Source organism: Stylophora pistillata, chromosome 1 (genome assembly GCF_964205215.1).
Source record: "Stylophora pistillata chromosome 1, jaStyPist1.2, whole genome shotgun sequence".
NCBI lineage: Eukaryota > Metazoa > Cnidaria > Anthozoa > Scleractinia > Pocilloporidae > Stylophora > Stylophora pistillata.
This window is the reverse complement of record NC_142519.1, coordinates 54,310,865-54,330,521: the sequence shown is the minus strand read 5'-3', so window position 1 is coordinate 54,330,521 and position 19,657 is coordinate 54,310,865. Positions and strand designations below refer to the sequence as shown.

The following is a 19,657-nucleotide window of genomic DNA, read 5'->3' as shown; positions in this document are numbered from 1 at the left end:
AATGTAGTTTATCCTGATGAAGTCTCACTCGAAGACGAAACCGGTCGATTAATTAACTCAATTAATCGCATAGTGATGCGCATAGTTGTTCGTAATTTTGTCGATACTGATTACAGTAAAAGTAAAATTAGAGTCCAGAGTCCAGGGTCCAGAGTCCAGAGTCCAGAGTCCAGAGTCCAGAGTCCAGAGTCCAGAGTCCAGATTCCAGAGTCCAGAGTCCAGAGTCCAGTCCAGTCCAGAGTCCAGTCCAGAGTCCAGTCCAGAGTCCAGTCTTGGTTTTAGCCTATGCCGTTTTCGGTTTTCACTAAAACTCTGATGTGGTTTTCAGTTTTTCTTTTTGACCCTTTAAAGGTGAAAATGTAGCGGTTTTGTCAGGTTTGCATGCGGTTTTCTGTTTTGCTGCCTTCTTTCGTCGATTTTTCGGTTTTGGAGGTTTTATTTCCCGGTTTTGCGGTTTCCCAGAGGCCCCTATGCCCCCCTCTATGAGTGAAGACGCTTAATGCAATCGCTTTTCCGTGATCATCTTTCGCTATCATTTACATTATTGTGGAATATTCCTCGCCGTTCCCGGGTGTATTTTGCTTTTAACAAAGCGTCCAAGCCACAATCGTTCATAAATACAATTTTAATCCTTCATTCTACTCACTGCGAGCCAAACACGCTTAATGCAATCGCTTTTCTGCGATCGTATTTCACCATCATTTGCATTATTGTGGAATATTCCTCGCCGTTCCGGGGTATATTTTGTTTTTGACAAAGCGTACAGGCTACAATCGTTCTTAAATACAATTTCAAGCCTACATTCTTCTCACTGCGAGCCGTCAGTATTTATATCGTTATATATCGCTGAAATGAGTGACCAGCGAATTTTTATAGGTGAAAGCGAAGCGTTGTTTTCGTGACTGGGCGATGGTTTTACCTCTCATCTGTTTGGTGACTACGCAAACATTAATTTGTGAAAATCATTGTGAACACCCCTAAACGTTAAAAATAGATCAATTCGAAGGAAAAGTTTTGGTCTAAGTCCACATTTTTGTCGACAAAATGAAAATATACACATATCGGTTTAAAAGGTGAAGAGTTCGTACCACATACAAAAGCTGTCTTTTTTTTCAATACTGACATCTCGCGCGCGACATGAGAAGACTATCAGAAAGCTTGAAATTCTATTTGAGAACGATTGTGGCCGCTTTTTTAAACACCGAGTTCAGTGGCTACTTTGTTAAAAACAAAATATGCGAGGAAACGGGTAAGGAATATTACGAAATAGTGCAAATGACCATGAAAGTGATAGCCTGCGAAGCAAGCCCTGGGGGAGAGGAGGGGGATTGGGGCGAGCGGAAGGTGTAGCAGGGAGAGGGAGGGCTTGCCACAGACCCCCACTAACCAACGAAATTTCCGATCTCGTATGGACGAAAAATTCCCATTGGCTGAGAGCAACACGTTGTCAATCAACCCTCGAACTAAACAGTCTTCGTGGCGGCTACCTTTTAGAAAATGGCGGACGACGGTGATTTCGAGGAGTTCTGCCCTCAAGAATCGATGTCGAAGTAGAATATTTGTGGCAGCCATCCACTTGTTGAAGCTCAGGGCCTTGATAAGAATGGCGTCTTCATTCTCAAACTTGTCCTTAATCACAATATTGCAAAGCTGATGGACGTTGGATCCAAATCATCAAAGTTTGAATTTGTATCCATCGCTGAATTTGAGGGTTGTCCTTTCGTCGGCGAGTCAAACAACGCTTTCCTGCTAGATGTAGGTTCTGCATGTGCCGGGGAGCGGACACGTAAGCTCTCTCTACCTGGACTTTCTCCTGTCGGTGTTGAGAACTTTCATTTCGACGAAACATCGCGGGAATCCGGACATTGAGAAGCGGTCTTATTCAACAGTTCATAAAACTGGTAAAAACTGTTAGCTTTTCTTGCACAAGGAAGGTATATCATTTGAGATATGTGCGACTTATTTTCGAAGTGAAAACCGACCGTCCGAAGGCGATCGGCGAAGATACACTTCCCTTTGACTCCGATTAAAAATACGTATGATGCACGATCCTCGCAGTAGAGAGCGCTATTTATGCAATAGCGAAAATCAGACCTGAAAAAAATCAGGCCTGTACGGGATTCGAACCACTGACCTCTGCGATACTAGTGCAGCGCTCTACCAATTGAGCTAACAAGCCAACTACGAGGATCGTGCATCATACGTATCTATAACCACAGTTCAAAATATATGAACTACATGTATTCATCGTATCTGATTTATCATCACGGGTTTATTACGAATCAACTTAACGGCCTGCTCCCAGTTGGCTTGTTAGCTCAATTGGTAGAGCGCTGCACTAGTATTGCAGAGGTCAGTGGTTCGAATCCCGAACAGGCCTGATTTTTTTCAGGTTTGATTTTTGCTATTGCATAAATAGCGCCCTCTACTGCGAGGATCGTGCATCCGTACGTATCTATAACCGCAGTTCAAAATATATGAACTTCATATATTCATCGTATCTGATTAAAAATGTTTACAAAACTCTTGAAGCCACTTCCAAATTTAATTCTTAAATCTACTCCACGAAACCGGCAGCCTTCTGGATTAACTTTTGGCTTTATCCCTCTCTTAGATTTTGATACCAGATTCTCCTTGTCGTCTGACATTTCTCGCTCACGTGGAGCAAGTTTTAGTTCTTGTTTTGACAGTTTGCATGGTTCACTGAGCTCTCGCTAATGGCGCTTTCTGAGCGGTTAATTTTAAGAGGCGCTGATTGACACCTGCAAGACGATATGAATATGAAAATAGGGGGCGTTTCGTTAGTTAGTGGGGGTCTGTGGCAAGCCCTCACTTTCCCCTCCGCACATTCCGCTCCCCCCAATCCCCCTCCTTTCCCCCAGGGCTTGCTTCGCAGGCTATGAAAGTGATTGCTAAAAGGCGATTGCGTGACACTCGGTTAGTTGTAAGATGACATATGTTATCATGTATCAGACGAAATAACATTTTTCAAAATTTCCAGTCTGCATTCTTTACCCAAACTGCAGTCTGCAGTCTGCATTTTGTACTTAGTCTGCATTTCGTAACCGGTTTGCAGTCTGTATTTTGTACTGACCGATAGCTAAAATGTGAATTCTGACCATTCGCCCAACATCCCCCCAGCAGTTCAAAGTAATGCCAAGTAGTTTTAACTGTATCCGGGAGTTACCCATTGGAATTTAATTATCTTCAAAACTCATTCAAACGCAATGTATCCACGACTTATTCACAGTTTCCTTTAATTCCACTTAGCCTTAGGATGAAAAGACGTTTTTTAAATCGCCAAAGCCGTGTGAGACAAAAACTTGTCAAGCGTTTCATCATTATTTTAAATCAAGCAAAGTATTTTGCATCTTCCGCCATATTTTAACGAAAAAAGGCCTCTCGAACTCAAAGAAGACTGTAGGCGCTAGAACCACATAATATTCTGTGTTCGCACTTTTCTTCTTAGCTTAATTAGTTTAGTTTTCGCGTTCTTGTGGCTTTTGTTATATAGTCTTCTATTGCCTATTGCATGTTTGTTTGTTTCGTTTGTTTTCTCTTGATGGTTGAGAATAGATAAGATGCGTTAAGACATGTGTGACTAGAAAGAGTGAATCAAGTTGTTCAACAATTAGTGTCAAGAAAACCGGGCATAGGGTAAAATATAGACTGGACTGGACTGGACTATTTTTTGGACAATTTTTTGGACTATTTTTTGGACGATATTTTGGACGATTTTATAAGGGGGGAGGCACACCTTTAGTACTCAGGGAGGGGTGGGTGCAGTCGACCAGTACTGAGGGAGGGATGGGGGAAGAGTGTTATTACTCAGGGAGGGGTGGTAGGTGGTTGTAATTGTAAACACTACTGGTTAATATATCTTTTACCCGATCGTAATAATTATTGATTGTTTTTAAACTGGCGCGCGGAAGAAAATTTAGTGGTGAACAATAAAGACAATACTTATGTCTCGGAACTATTGGTCTGATAGTTGCCCCTTGGAAATTTGATGTTCTTAATACTAGCATATTTGCACTCGGAGCTTCGCTTCTCGGGGAAATATTTGTTTTAAGAACATCAAATTTCAGCGGGGCAACTATCAGCCGATGGTTCCTGGACAGAAACACTCTATTGTTTAACTAGGTATTTCGGTGTAGTGCGAAATTCAGTGATCTTGTCTCATGATAAGATCACTGACAAAAGGAAGATAGATAAATTCAGTAATAACATACTGTATACACAAAGGAAAACGTGAAGCAACTGATAGTGCACACACAAGTCGACTCAAAAGGCAAACGGATAACTCAACAGTGGAGGATCGTAAACGCAGTATTTTAAATATAAATTAAAGTCCAGTGTCTACGTGGCAGTTTCGCTTTCGCATAACGGAAATTCCGAGATCTTGTCTGATAACATCAATGACAAAAGGAAGAGAGATAAATCTGGTAATTACACACTGTATACACGTTTTTCGAGGTGTGCGTTTTCGAGGTGTGCGGTCTGCGTTTACGAGGTCTGTGTTAACAAGACACCTGAGAGAATATTGCTTTGTACGATTGTACCAAAAATGATTTCATACAGTAAACGTACAAACGTTAAAATTGCGATAGCGCTTGCAAATTCTATATTGCGGCTAAAGTCAAGGGACAAGGAACGGAAATTCTGTGATCTCATCTGATAACGTCAATGACAAAAGAAAGATAGTTAAATCTGGTAATTACACAAAGGAAAACTGATGGTGCACAAGTCGACTCAAAAGGCACACGCATAACCTATGCCAGACTGGTAACTCAACCGTGGAGGATCGTAAACGCGATATTTTCAATATGAATTAAATTCCAGTGTTTACATGGCAGTTTCGCTTTCGCATGGCTAAAAAATTAAAGAAACGCAGCGGCCCAGCGTAAAATGTTGATGTAGGAGAAGTCAGTCGAAAAACCGATTAAAATAATTATTACGATCGAGTAAAAGCTCCATTAACCGGTAGTGTTCACAATTACAACCACCTATCACCCCTCCCTGAGTAATAACACTCTTCCCCCACCTCTCCCTCAGTACTTGTCGACTGCACCCACCCCTCCCTGAGTACTAAAGGTGTGCCTCTCCTCTTATAAAATGGTCCAAAAAATCGTCCAAAAACTCGTCCAAAAAATAGTCCAGTCCAGTCCATATTTTACCCTATGCCAGAAAACCGAGTGTACTGAGCCTAAACCGAGCCTACTGAGCCTAATGAACAATGAACAATACAGAGATAATAGAGCAAAAAATATTCAGAACATGTATCTTTGAACGATTGGCTTTAACATAACGCGAGGCTAGAATTTCATAATCACAAAAACAGTTGGATGCGAACACCGCTTTCATAAGAATCCTGTAGTTTATAGCCTTTTTTTGAAGGAAGCAAGCCAATTAAAATCCTTACAACTGACTTCGTCATTGCATATTTACATGGTCATCAAGTGTCGTTTAAATGAAGAAAGAAAGAACGGAAGAACGCGATTTCAAGTACTTTTTTCTGACCATACGGTCTCCTATCTCGAGAAAAACTTTTACCAGTTATGGTTGCTTCAGTGAAAAAGGAAAAAGTTACTTCCCACGCCAGGAGGTTAAAAATTGTTTGACCGTGAAGTGCACAGTGCAGAGACAAAAACCAGTTTAGTGCACGGGAGAGAGAACTTTTTTCAGGCTTTATTTTCAGTACGACTAGAGTAGAATTCATTACACTGAGTCAAAATCACTCCGTTGTCTTCATCTATAACATATGTGCCACATGTATCGTCCGCGTCAATCGCTATCATGTAATTAGCTTGCGTGAAAACCGGCATTTATACCAAAACCTAATTTCCGACCACGATTGTTATCAAGAATTTGGACCTTAAATAACTTAGACCGCAACGTCCCTTTCTTTCGTCAAAAAAGCCTCAAAAAGTAATTAAAACACCCTCCCCCAAGGTAAAGAAAAACTGAACGGAATGTCCATGACTTAGCGGAAGCATAACACATGTAGAGTTCTAATTAAACCGTTCATAAAATGAGTCAGCTAATCATGTATTTGGTTCATTGGCAGGGGAAATCTCTCGTTCCTATTACGTTTTTGGTCATCATCGTTCCTCGTTGAGTACTCAAACAGAAAATGTCCACCCCCCCTCAGAAAGAGGGGGGGGTGGACATTTTAAACTAATTAACACCTCAAAATTCATTGAAATTTACAAAAGAAAGAAACGTATGCCAGCCATCTTAATCGAGCAAATCTTTGAGGATAGGATTCTCCATTACCCTGTTATTGAGTACAATAAAATTACAAGAATGAGATAGTAGTTTTGATCTTCAGAAAATGTTTGGTAGTTGCCATAGTTCTCCCACGAGTGAAACTGTTTCGTGGACATGAAATGCTCTTAATGGCCATATTCTTAATTAATTTTTGAAGTATCACTCTGCCAAGTCTTGGGGTCAGCCTGACCACGAGACTACAAGACAAGGAACAACTTCCTTGAGGAAACATGACTTTTGACATGTTCCAGTATTTTCAAATGACGTAAGGGGTACTCTCTCCTTTAAAAAAATAAAAATAAGACTATGACCGTACTTTTCACTGTACGGAAAATGGGTTAGTTCCAATGGCACATCGACTAGTAAAAGGAAGCTGCCTTTACTAGAGAGATTACAAAACAATGTTGCGGTTATTTTTTAGGAAGCAGTCTTGTGATCAACCTGACCACAAGAACGCAAGACAAAGAACACCTTGCTTGAGGAAACATGACTTTTGGCATGTTCCAGTATTTTCAAATGACGTAAGGGGTACCCTCTCCTTTGAGAAAAAATAAGACTATGTCAGCGTGCTTTCCATTGTGCGGAAAATGGGGTAGTTCCAATGGAACATCGACTGGTAAAAGAAAACTGTTTTTACTAGAGAGATTACAAAACAACGTTGTGGTTATTTTTTAGGAAACCGTCAGCTGTATCGTTCCAGGAGAGCGATGGGCCTTTGATACATTTTTTTTTCGCTCAGGTTGTTACTATTTTTAAAAAAAATACGGTTTTGACTAAGGGAATAATTAATTATCCGCTAAACTCACAGGCGTGTCCAGTTGATTTTTTAGTTATTAGGAGATAAATTCTAGTTCCTTTTGGTAACATTCTCCCAGGTCGTTTGATACAAATCAGGGAAAGACTCGCTTTTATTCACAAAACTCCGAGTATCTAGATCCATTTCCGTTACAGTTATCATGCTTTGTCCGCAAATGAGTCACCCACTTACTCACTGAAATGTAGACTCTAGTAATTAGTCGTCCCGAACTCGCCTGAGCAGGAAAACATATTGGATTAATAGCCACGCATAAAAACAACAGAGAGGCATTGAAACAGTTCACGACCAGAGTTAGCCATGGGTATTCTTTGATTCCATTAAGTAAAATTTTACTCTAATCCTTAATGCACTTAACCAGTTAAGCCTTCTGGCGTATTTAATTCCTTCCTTTAAGTGGCGGAAGAGCAAATCCACTTCAGAGAACACACCCTAGTAAAACAAACAGCCGAGTCAAAGGATTCTGGCTGTGGGAACAACAGCCATTAAAATGCTAATGGTACGCTCAAAAATACTTCATTTATACATAAAACCTCAGACAACTGGTCAGGTATTTTTATTGATAAATCGCATTCACACCAAAACTGGACGGATGTTTTCAAAAAATCTTTCTTCTTAGAAAGTAGCAAACAAAGATAGATTTTAGCCAAGCCGGAAAGAAATAAAACAACAAACAATTTGAGATTGCAAACTTAGGCTCTTCTCATTTGGCTCATGGGCGGCAAAGCAGTGACGTGTTTGTGGGGGAGTTATGACATAATTCAAGTTGAGCTAGACAAAAATTAAATTGGCCAACGAAACTGCAATTAGTCAAGTTCAGTGAGAGCTCACGACAGTGATGCGGCGAAGTATTGAAGGGACGTCCATTAATGAAATTGATGGCAGAGGAGGTGTCAATTGTAACTACTGTCGTTTTCAAAAAAAAAATTGTAAATGATGATTTCTATGTCATTATAATGGTAATGAAACCGTCACCTTTGTACCTCTTCTACTAATTACCCACACCAACTGAATTCAAAGGATCAGTTCTCCCATTTGTTTTGTCTCAAATCCATGTAGACGCCCCATATCGATAACTGTTCAATGTTATCATGACCACAGGAAACACGCTCTTTAATCTTATTTTCATCAAATAGTTTTTAACAAACAATAACATTGGTAATGAAACAGCAGTGTTGATTTATTTTTGATTTTTCTAATCGTTGATTTTGTAAACTAATCCCTGACTCGTATAAAGTACTAGCTGACACAGAAACATCTCCTTAACGTGATGATAACATGTATAAAGGTTCCAATGTTGTTTCGGAGTAAAATGCTTGGTGAAAACTCAGATATCTCTATTTTATTTCTTATTTTTGTTTCTATATTTCCCTCAATGTTATCAGTAATAGGATCAAATGGCTAGCGAACATCAGTAGTCCTATGGACAAATTTCTTATGGTGCGAGCCACAGTTTCTAGACAAATAATAGTCCATCCACAATGCAGTTGTGTTTAACAAACATAACATAGGGACACCGATCAATTCGTAAAGGATAGCTAAGTATCAGAAGAAAAGACAAATACAATTAACTGTAAAAAGCCACACAAGAATCAACTGAAATGAGGTTATAGTCTACCTCATAAGAAAAAATTGCTAGCCGTCGAAACAAAATACAACGACATTGCTAAAAGTGACTAAATCGTGAAGTTCATATCACCAAGTTTAAGCATTTTGTATTTTAATGAAGTTTTACAGGCGAATTGGCAATTTTGATGCACCTCAGTTATTGTTTACATGTCTCGAGTTAGCACATCAAGTCATGATTTTTAAAATCACCATTAAACTGCATTGTCATGTTATTCTCACTATTTGTTCGCGCCAATTTTTTATTTCTTGGGGCTGAATAATGAGTCACATGCTTCTGGTAATGGCAAATTAAAATTTCAAGTTAATATCGTCTTTGTGTAATAAAAATACTTTGTCATATACTACTGATGACTTTAATTTTACTGAGTCAGCGAATCAAACTATACATAGCAACAGTTCAAGTAAACAACGAAAAAAATCCTCTGCGAAAATGAACTCTTGATAAACAAACTTTGAAGCACAGGAATTATATTCATTAAAGTTGTGTATACTGTACGTTCCTCAGCATATGTTTATTACGTATGGAAAATACCTCAAGTCAGAGAAGCTCGTTTAGTTGCCAAAGTGGAAGAAAATTGTTTAAACCTTAGGTTCTAAGTAACCAGAACTCCACGGTAAAAGATTTATCTTGTTCAAAGTCATTGCGATGGCCAGGTAATAATAAAAATTACCATAAACAGCGGCCAAAGTACATAACAATCAAATGTTCAAAGTTCCTCCCTTCCAAATAACTCACCGAGAAAAGGCTCTCAGAAAGTTGAGTAAATGAACAAAATGCCACCAGCCATTTCACTATTTATTATTTTTTACGATCCCTCTGCCGTAGATGCGAACAATTACAAAACATTTGCATTACTCTCTAATTTGCCCACGCCTTATTCTATAACACAGGGAAAATATTAGTACTATGTCAAACGTGTAGGAAGGTGAAAATTGAAAAAGTAATTTTCTTGAAATCCTTGGGGAGACCTTTCTAAATTACTGAAAGCCACAGAACAACATTTCAAAATAGAAGGCAGAGAAATCTGCCACCTTTGAAAGCAAAGTGCTTTAAATTTTTGCACAAGAAACTTATCCTTTTGCATGAGAATACTCCTTGATCTAAATCGAATTCCATTCGCTCCGATGAGGGAAATTTTTTATTATTCTGGCGTTATAAATTTCGCCTAAACATTTTTAGAGTCTTGTAGATGCTTTATATACGTAATGCCACGTAAACACGCCTGCTCGGATACAGATGACGTCAAGCAAAATTACAGGAAAAAGCTTTCAAACTGCAAAGAATTATGAGTTGTACCAAACTCCACTCGATTTCTTTCAGATAAAACAATTGATTGAATTTGTAATTTTTCCTAGCACTCAAGACTTTACCAGAAAGTTTTCCTTGTTGTGCACAATTCGGGAGCGATCTGGGTTGATGCAGTCGCCGGTTAACCAATATCATCAGCTGATCTAAATGATCAAACTTCTTACGTCCTCTGACCAGAGGTCAACAAACAAGACCCAGAGCTTGTTAACGGAATGGACAGTTTCTATTCTTATTATGCAGAAATCTGTTTCCTTATGTGACCAAGACTCGTACATGTAGCGCTTTTCCAGCGAGCTTAAACATCACGACGCTGTCTCTGGAAGAAACAACCATACCTCGAAAATTGCAATTGTACTCTTAGATCACATAGCATGTGAACAGCAACAGTCATGTGCATGCTCGGATCATTGGTTACACGTGGGCCCGCGTGCAAATGAGTATTTACAATCAAAACCGTGAAGATGACGAAATTTGTTTTTGCAGCGTAGATTACTGAACGATTGGGGAGGAACCATTATCAATAACACTGAAATAATAGTCTGACAGCTTTTTTTGCTTCCTTTTAAATATAATAAAGTGTAATTGAACTAGGGATAACTTACCTCGCCATAAACGTAAAATGATGGGTTCTTGACGGTTTCAATCATTTTAACCAACGATCAATCTATGAAACAAGAAACGCGGCCTTCCGAAGCAATATCAATAATTGATATCTGTTTGCTTATTTCATACAATTTCGCAATGAAAATAAATGATTGAAGTGAAGTTTGCCATTCTGACATCTAAATTATCAGTTTATGTAAATTGGACCAACTTTCCTTAATTCTTTTATGTTACTTTTATTGACGTTATCATTGAAATCATTCTTCTCCATATTAGGTTTCCTTTTTTGGATTAACGTGAGAATGATAAAGCAGTTTTTTCCAGTTTTTTTTTTTTTTTTTTTATAATAAATTCCCTAATCGTTCAAGCGCCTCGTTGTCAATTCTTACCCGGGATTTCACATAAGAAGTACAAAATATTTTCCATATTTAAATCAACAAAGGGTACTTTAAGCAAAATTTATTGTTCAATTGTAACAACACAGAGCAATTTTGTTGAATTTTGCCTCCCCTGTAATATTTACTTCACAATTCAGAACATCCCAGGTCTGTGCAAGAGGATATTCAGCAAATGGAAAAAGCAATAACGAACAAACAACAATAAACGTAAGTGAAAGGACTTGATGAGTACAAAATCTTATTCATCAATTATATCGCCACATTTATTGATTTTCAAAATTTTGCCGCCATCATGTGAATCTGTCGAGGCAGAAAGTTGTATTGTTCATGTATTGTGGGCATGCAAGTTTCTTTCAATGCCTAGGCTGAGAGCGGATAATGAAAGTTGCGTATCATATATTTAACTATATGCGTATGAACGAGAGCTCTTTCCGTCATGGACAATCGATTTTACAAATGTTTCATTAATCCTTTCTACACGACACCCGAAACAGCTATTCAAATGTAAATGAAGCTGCAAACAGTGACTAAGCAAAATATCTCTTTGAAGGTCAGGTAAGCTTGAAAACTTATAAAAGGCGTACACCGTCCTTTCCTTTTTTCATTGAATTGTAAAAAGTTACCAAACAAAACTTTAAAAATTAGCCTAGATAACCCAATTGAATATTAAAAGAAAAACCTAATGGTTCATTTGGGGAATAGTTTTTGATACCTTATTGATGGAGTATGAAATTCTAACCAGTTTTGTTATTTAGTATAGACGTCACACATTTCCGTTGCCCCAAATGGTGAGAAAAAAGCAAGTTGTTTAATAAAATCTCCTTCCCTTATATCTCGATAGAATTCAAATTTGTTTTAGGTCCTTCAAAGTCCGATTACGTTGGCAATCTTGGACAATCTAACGTAACGCAGACGTCATATCCTCTAAGGGAAAGACTGCAGCTTTTGAAATTATTGCGAGGAAAGAAAAATTATTCGATATCTTTCCCTGAACAAAAGGAACGAACAAAATCCACTTCATTTCAAGAAAGGCTTACAAAATTGGAACGGCAGCTATGACCAACTAAAAAGGAAGCAACGAGTGACGATATCTAATTGCATGAGTCAGGAATTTTTTCTGCCTGTGACATTTTTGGAAAAATCTTAATTAGGGTCCATGTCAGAACTTCAGAAACCTGACTTTGTCTATTGAGATGGCATAAGCATTAATTGCAATGTTTTTCAATCAATTTCTCATGATTTCCTAACGAATTAAGAGAGAAGCTACTTTGATTTTTTTCTGTTTTGAAATGGCGAGTGAATTTTTTCCTCATTGTTCTTCATAAATTATTTCCCTTTTAGAAACCACCATGAAGCGTCTATGGTTTTGGGGCTTAAGGTTGCGTGTGAAGTATTTTCCAGGCTTAAAGGTTATAGCTTCCACCAAAAGGCGAAGGTTCAGATGTTAGAAGGCCTTATAAGTAAAGATATTAATAAATAAAAAAAAAATGCTAAACAGGGATATACCTATCCCTTGGGTGGCCAAAATTCTCATATAAAGAAGAAAATAAAAGAAGCAAATGGGAAAATTTCAAGTCAAACTTCGGATTCCAGAGCCGATGACGTCAATGTACTTGTCAAAAATATTTCCTGACTTTTTCACTCAACTAATTAAAGCCTCGAAAATCAACTTTCGAGTGAGCCTCATCTGAGAGATCTTAAGAAAGTCATGAATTTGTTTTCCTTATAGAGGTTTCCTCTTGAGTTCTTTAAGTAACATTTGGCGTCTAAGCACTTCTCAGTGAGAGCCACGTGTTTAGGAGATGCTTATTAAAGCATAACACGTGAATCCAAGCGTCCAGCACGATCAGTCTAAAAATAAGCAGTATCTGTTCTGAAGGTGATCCTCTTAAAATAACACATTTTTATTTGCGAGAATAGGTCAGACAAATCCAAAGAACCAAAGAGTGACCTGTTCAACCACAATGCCCTTTACCCACGCAAAGGTTACATTTTCATTCTTCAGTGAAAGTTTGGCGCTCTGAGTGAAACTCCCGGTGAATGTCACTGACTTTGCATTTACTCTAACATCATGCTTAAAGTCATGAACAGTTCGCTAAAAATAGGTCATTTGTTTGATTCATTGCTCAATATTGTATTTCAGAATGGGTAAACTATCGAGAAAAGAACCCAAACATCTAAAATGGCTCTAATTAACCACAGAGGAGCTTTCCCTAAGCATGCTCTTATGAGCGAACGCCATTCTACGAAAAAAATCTCAGACCTTGAGCCACTACGACACTATTTTGGTCCTGAATCGAATATCGTCCACTTTTTAATCAAAACAGGACTTGAATTGGCTTTTGCTCAACTATCAAAGTGTCCGCTCGAGATTTTTTTTTTTATCTTTTTCATGCTTTTTATATAACTGAGCCGCACCGAATAATAACTATCTCACGATGTGCGCAGTCGCTTGTTTACAGTTGATCGAAAAGAAAAGCATGATAGATAGTGATATTAATTCCCCAAAGGGATTGTTTGTTCCCTAGGGTTTATTGAGCTCGACGAGAATAAAATCACTGGGTCCGCGTTTTGAGGTTTAGTGAAGCATTTGCGTGTTCGTAGTTAGAACGCGCCCGTTGTATGACGTCACACTCGAACAGGAAATGAGGGTAATTTAAAGCGCGCAAGGCAAAAGAGATCAATTCAGGGTTATACACCTTTTTCCGGTTTCTTTTTAGTTTAAACCTTGTTTTACTTTTACAGCTAGAAATTAAAAAATGAGAAAAACCACCACATTTTATCGGCCTAAAGTAAAAAACTTGTTTGGCGTAAACAACATGATATTTTATGCATCAAAAATTCTTTTGTGAAAACCTAGTGAGTATTCTTTAGTACGACCACCTCATTCAGATAACTTTCAGTTTTCCAGCTCGAAAGATGGAAATCTATTCGATGTCTTGCTTCTTCCTGAAATACATCTTGCCTCGACTAATATTCCACCGTAGGTAAACAATTCAGTTTATTCTCCCGTTATTCGCCGTGTGTCCTTTTTTTTTTCCTTTTTTTTTTTTGATATTCGTGTCTCGACACTTTTTGTTCCACACATCACGCAATTATGCAAATCAGACTTTTAGGAGCTGTAATTGTTTTGATTGTTCGTAGTGACGCAGACTCTGACACCTACGCCTGCTCGTGACGATAACATAAAAAGACGGCACATTGATCCTTTGAACCATTCGAATACTCACGCCATGGCAGGCAAGACTGTTCTGACGGCGAATGTAAGTGGGACTATTGATCCAAAAGATGGTGGCAAGGAACCAGAGGTAAGCTGCTTACGATTCCTCCCCAAAATATTTGGTACCGCAACAATGAAATTGAAATTCTGATACTTTACGACACAACATGTATTTGTCGTGGTGCATTTGTTTACATAGTTTTTTGTCGAAAAGGTATGATCTTTAAGCCATAAAAGGACCATTCAATAAAAGCAAATAGTGTTCACATTTGAAACTAGAGAAGAGTTCGGCGGTTTAACGCATCGGTTATCGCTTTACGATGAATTTCAGAAACTTTTCATAACTGCGAGTTTGGGTTGCTGCAATTTTTCTATTAGTAAGTCGTTCTGAATTAAAGTAAAGCTTAAAAGTGAACAATTCTGCGGCAAACTACTCTCATATATTTTGAAAGGGAGCGTACACGCTAAGATAACAGCTACAATGATTCGCAGAAAACGGGAAGAAGATTTCAAAAGTTATTTAAAAATATTTGAAAATTTAAGGGTAGTTTGGTACGCCTGCATTTCAAATGAAACGGTACATGCTACGTTATTTGTAAATCTCCACAATTACTGGAAAAAGTTGTATTTGTGTAATTTTTCGTAAGAATAGTAGTGTTTTACCGTAGCCGTGCAGTAAAGCTGCTTACTCATGCTTCGGATCGAAAGTGGCTACTCACAAGCTAGTAGTTAATTACTGATTACTAATCAGGAAGTCCGTCACTAAATTGCTCCAACTTACTTACAAAGCGCTGTGATTTACTCGCTATGTGAAATAAAGAGGCTGGCTTGAAAAAAATTAAGATTTCTAATGCTTAACGAACGACTAGCTCTGGGAAAAGGAAATTAGTATGCAAATATGCACACACACTCAAGTGGGCTTAATATGGGTCTGATTTCTTCCTTTTGCAGGCCTATAAAATTACTGTTGTTTTCAGCGACGGTACGAAGACTGTTTTACGAAAGAAATACGAAGAATTTGTCGACTTGCAGGTAAGTTTAATGATGTTTTCTTAGAATTGCCGGCCCACACACAAACAAACTAACAAAAGCTTCTTTAATTCCATTGTTCACCTAAACCGTGAAACGTGTACCAGATAGGATAACATTTGCATAGGCATTTGAAGCGAAACGACAAAACCGCTTTTTCGTCTAACCAAAAAAAAAACCGAATCTACTTTTAGTGACACAGGAAGTCCCAAGTAACCGCATAAGAAATCCCGCACATCCGCGTTCATTGTAAGCGAATACGTGGCAGTATTTTTGGATTTTTCCCTATTAGACTTGATAATGTTTGAGCGCAAAGGCACTCATCCATTTTATGTACATACATTGGATCAATAATGAATCGAGGCCTCTTGTAAGACCGTTTTTTCCTTGCTTTATCGCAAAATAAATCTAACAAATAGTCATTTTAATTTCAAGAATGTAATTGCCCAGCTACCAAAACCACAATCAATCGTTGTTGACATTCGGTCCATAAACAAACCCGACTAAGCCCAATACAAACCTCTGATACTCAAGGATTTTATTTGTAGGTTAAGGTGTACGATTTGCTCAAAAAGAAAGGTGGCTACTCTAGAAAAACATCGAGGACTCTTGTTTCTAGCTTGCCAGGTACGTATGAGTACTCCTTTAGACAAGATAATTGCCTACGTCTGCCGGCAACACATACTCCTGAAAATGGTTTTTATCATCGACGAGTGCTTTTCTCATATCAACGGCTTGTTTTGCTGAAATGATGGAGAACAGAAATGTTAACCATTCAAAATCTTTTGCACGACAGAAAACAACTCAGCACTTTCCAGAATTCTTTTTAAAGACGACTCTTTGAAGAAGATGGGAAGAATCGATGATTTTATGAAGGTAACGATTTCAATTCATCATCTTACAAATCTGATGTATTTTGATCATGAATTCCACTTAGTTCGAAACATTACAAAGCCAAGTTCAAAGTTTCACGGCTTATTTTTCTTTTTTTTAAGGAGCTGTTAACCCTTCCAACATCAGTGAGGGACTCAGAGGCTATAATGATTTTTTTCGGTTCCTTCGAGCAACAAGGAAAGGGAGACAGGTTAGTACCTCTGTACTGTGAAGCATAAAGTTGGAACGTTTAGAGATAACTATGGATCTTATTTCTTGCAGATCGCGTGAAGAAGAACTAAAGAAAGTGACAAAAGTTGCTGAAATACCTAGCGGTAAGGATAATAAAAAATTTCCATGGTCCTTTGAGCAAGGAATGTTTTACAACGCATTTACGATCATGAGGGTTTTGACAACAAGCCTTGTCGTTTTAAAAGAATGAGATATGTGATATTATTTCCGGTAGAGCAATGGATACCACTCCATGATATCGTTGATTTTACACATAAAATAATTTCTGATATTTGCAGGACGAGATCCACTTTGGAATCTGCCTAATCAAAGTCCAGTGACAAAGCGAAAGTCAACTCAGAATGCCACCTGGATGCCAGAAGATTTGAGTATGCTCAGCGAAGAGGCGAGAGCTCATCTTTATCAAAAGCTGAACAGACTTAGCGAAAGGCGACCAAGCAAAGATGTCCCATTACTACCTCTCAGTAAAAAAAGAGCGGACTCCGTTGATGATGCTGTTCTGGCCAAGCCAAAAGGATCTCCAAGACCAGGCCTGACAAGGAGGCCCATTAGCGTGCCAGTGGGATTGGCCAGTATGGTCAGGGAAAGCGATGAGATGAAGGAAAACCGTCCAAGCACCCCCAAGCCTTTAAGAGGTAAAGTTCCCTCGCTACAAACTCTCAGTGAATTGAATGGGCAACACTCTGGGAGTGAAAGCAGCATTTCAGCACTGACGGACACTTCAGCCATCGATTCTGAGTTTTCCGAAGTAGAAGAACCTCGATCAAGAAAGATATCAACCCACTCTAGTGTAAGGAGTACTCTGGGCAGAAAGAACCCAAGCAAGAAAAAATATGTTGCCACCTCAACATTCGTTGCTGAAGAAACTGGTGAAGTTTCACTGGAAGAGGGCGAAGAAATCGAGGTCGTGCAGAAAGAATCCAGTGGTTGGTGGTACGTTAAAAATGACTTTGTTGAAGGATGGGCTCCGGAGGCATTTCTTGCACCATCTCAAGCATCAAGGTCTTCATCTCCCGAGTCCCAGGTCCCATCCCAGAGTTTGGACACCCAAGATCAATCAAGTGAAATTAGGCCAAGGATGGAATCCCTTCCAGAGAGACCAGATGTAAAAGAAGAGGAGAAAGTTGTACCCCAAGCAAAAGTAAAAGTAAGTAAACGTCGAATTCACGAATTTCAAAGGCTTCTGCTTATCATATCTTATTCAGGTTTTCTTTAGTATATCTTGTATAGCAAAACTGTCAAGCGAAAATACACATTTGATGTTTGTCAAAATTTTATTTCTATGCTAGTTCCTTTCTTCTCCTTCGTTTAGTGAAAAGAATGCCATTTAAAAAAGGCAAAGTTATGAGTCTATTTACCAAAGAGACGTTTTTCCTGCTTTCCTGCTTGCACGCGAGTAGACGTAATTGAGTTGTCAATTATCACGCAGGATGCACGTGTTCAGCTTCAGGCTTCATTGACTAACTTCAATGAAAGAAAAAAGCCTGAGTATCGTACCAAATCATCGATCAATGAATGTCAGGACTTTGAAGTCATAATATAGAACACAATGGCTGCCATAACTTACTTGTAAAAGATAGATGTTTCCATGAAATACAGTCGTTAGAACTGATGCGTTTGAAGGTTATATGAACAAAGAAGTTCATAAGACCGCTCAGTGATTAAAACAAATTGAACACTCTAGTTGTGTTAGCTTTGAACTAGCAACGGTCGCGACGTCGGTAAATTAAACAATAAACATACTAAAAATGACTTAGCACTTGAGACGCGGTTAGTGGTCGTAGATTACATAACACCATTGACGCCATTTCCGTATCACTGCGAGGTGACGCTGTACAATGACAGCGCGGTCGACGCTCATTAAAAGCTTTTGTACTTTCCATTTTCTAGTCTTTGGAACGTCCCGAGGAAAGAGGTTCTCAAAAGAAGCACATAGAAATGAATCGACGACCCAAATTTCTAACTATTGAGGGAATCCAGAAACGGAAAAACCCAGACAAAAACTACGTAAGTGTCTGTTTTTGTCTTTCAGCTGTATTAGTTATTTTTCATCATTTTTAAACCAGAATTATAAAATGATACCACAGATATCGTAGCAGACCGATGGGAATTCAAAAATAAATAACACTTTGCAAGATTTTGTTGTAATAAGAGGCAAGAAGTCTACCTGATAGACTCAAAGACGGAAGTAAATCAATGTGAAAACTTCACTTACTACAAATTGCCTGTCGAGAATACCACTCTGGGTTTCAACCTGCATTTCAGAGATGACATACTTCTGTGATTTCAACTATACAGCATAATATCAAATGAAAATGTCTCAGATTTCTTAAACTTTTCTTTTTATCAACTGTTAACTACAAAACTACCGAATACGAATACTACAATTAGAAACTCTCTAGAATCCCAGAAACCAAACATTTCCTACAATCAACGATATAACAATCTTGCGTGCAAAAATGTGCCTAGGACAGACAGCGAAAAAACCCTCAGCTTCAGTGATGTTCAAAAACAATAACGAGACATGATAATAAATATGGATGTGGCTTTGGCGGTAACGCTAGAACGTCGCTACTTTCTTTTACGGAAAAAATGAATAAACAAAGTAACACGTAATGTCTGCGGGCTTTCCTTGCCAGGTTTACATCCTCAAAGTGGTTTGGTCAGACGGAAACATCAATATCGTTTACAGAACTTGCAGCGATTTTTTCTTTCTTCAGGTAAGGCGACAAGGGATAAGGGCACCTTTACAGATTTGTTTTTTTTTTTTTTTATTGTTTTCATTGTTACGGCTTATCTATATTGTTGGTGTGAGTCAATAAAGATATTGCCTCTGTGTGGGCTCTCTCGAACAAAACCTTTACGCAAGTCACTGTGTGGTTTGATAAACGAAGCGCGGACCAATATATCAACTACGTCGTTGAATTCTTTTAATACCTTGCTATTAAACAAATTAAGTGAGTTGAAATATTGCCATGTCATCACACATGAGCCATCAACTCGACGTCAAATAATTGGTTAGCTTGGCAGGTCAAGACTCGCGTGATGGGTACGGCGGAGGGGCACGTGATGGGCACGTGATGTCAGTCTAGAGGTTATACAGCTGTTCACTAAATAACATTCAGCGAAAAATCTGCGTTTGTAAACTCACGAGGAATCATTTGGAAACAAAAGAGAAAACAAACCATTCAGAACCTAAAGATCTTTTTTGTTTATTTGAGATAAAGGTGTTAACGTTTGGCGTCTTTTCAACAAAGCGT

The 19,657-nt window shown here is 38.5% G+C and overlaps 1 protein-coding gene and 2 long non-coding RNA genes across 3 annotated transcripts in view; 2 read left to right on the top strand and 1 right to left on the bottom strand.

Moving 5' to 3' along the window:
* Nucleotides 1–8,787: 8,787 nt before the first annotated feature.
* LOC148743119 (uncharacterized) lies at nucleotides 8,788–10,999 on the bottom strand. Its single transcript, XR_016002371.1, has 2 exons — nucleotides 10,625–10,999; nucleotides 8,788–10,338 (listed from the first exon to the last, which is right to left on the bottom strand). It is a non-coding gene; the product is annotated as an uncharacterized LOC148743119 (long non-coding RNA).
* LOC148743118 (uncharacterized) lies at nucleotides 10,989–12,692 on the top strand. The gene is made up of 2 exons (XR_016002373.1): nucleotides 10,989–11,230; nucleotides 12,365–12,692. It is a non-coding gene; the product is annotated as an uncharacterized LOC148743118 (long non-coding RNA).
* Nucleotides 12,693–14,173: 1,481 nt separating this feature from the next.
* LOC111335366 (uncharacterized) overlaps nucleotides 14,174–19,657 on the top strand; it is an 11,204-nt gene continuing 5,720 nt past the window's right edge. The window contains exons 1-9 of the mRNA XM_022941248.2: nucleotides 14,174–14,331; nucleotides 15,195–15,275; nucleotides 15,821–15,899; nucleotides 16,069–16,148; nucleotides 16,268–16,356; nucleotides 16,428–16,480; nucleotides 16,676–17,544; nucleotides 18,288–18,404; nucleotides 19,037–19,117. Coding sequence (XP_022796983.2) covers nucleotides 14,257–14,331; nucleotides 15,195–15,275; nucleotides 15,821–15,899; nucleotides 16,069–16,148; nucleotides 16,268–16,356; nucleotides 16,428–16,480; nucleotides 16,676–17,544; nucleotides 18,288–18,404; nucleotides 19,037–19,117 — 1,524 coding nt within the window. The 5' untranslated portion in view covers nucleotides 14,174–14,256. The remainder of the gene's footprint in view (nucleotides 14,332–15,194; nucleotides 15,276–15,820; nucleotides 15,900–16,068; nucleotides 16,149–16,267; nucleotides 16,357–16,427; nucleotides 16,481–16,675; nucleotides 17,545–18,287; nucleotides 18,405–19,036; nucleotides 19,118–19,657) is intronic.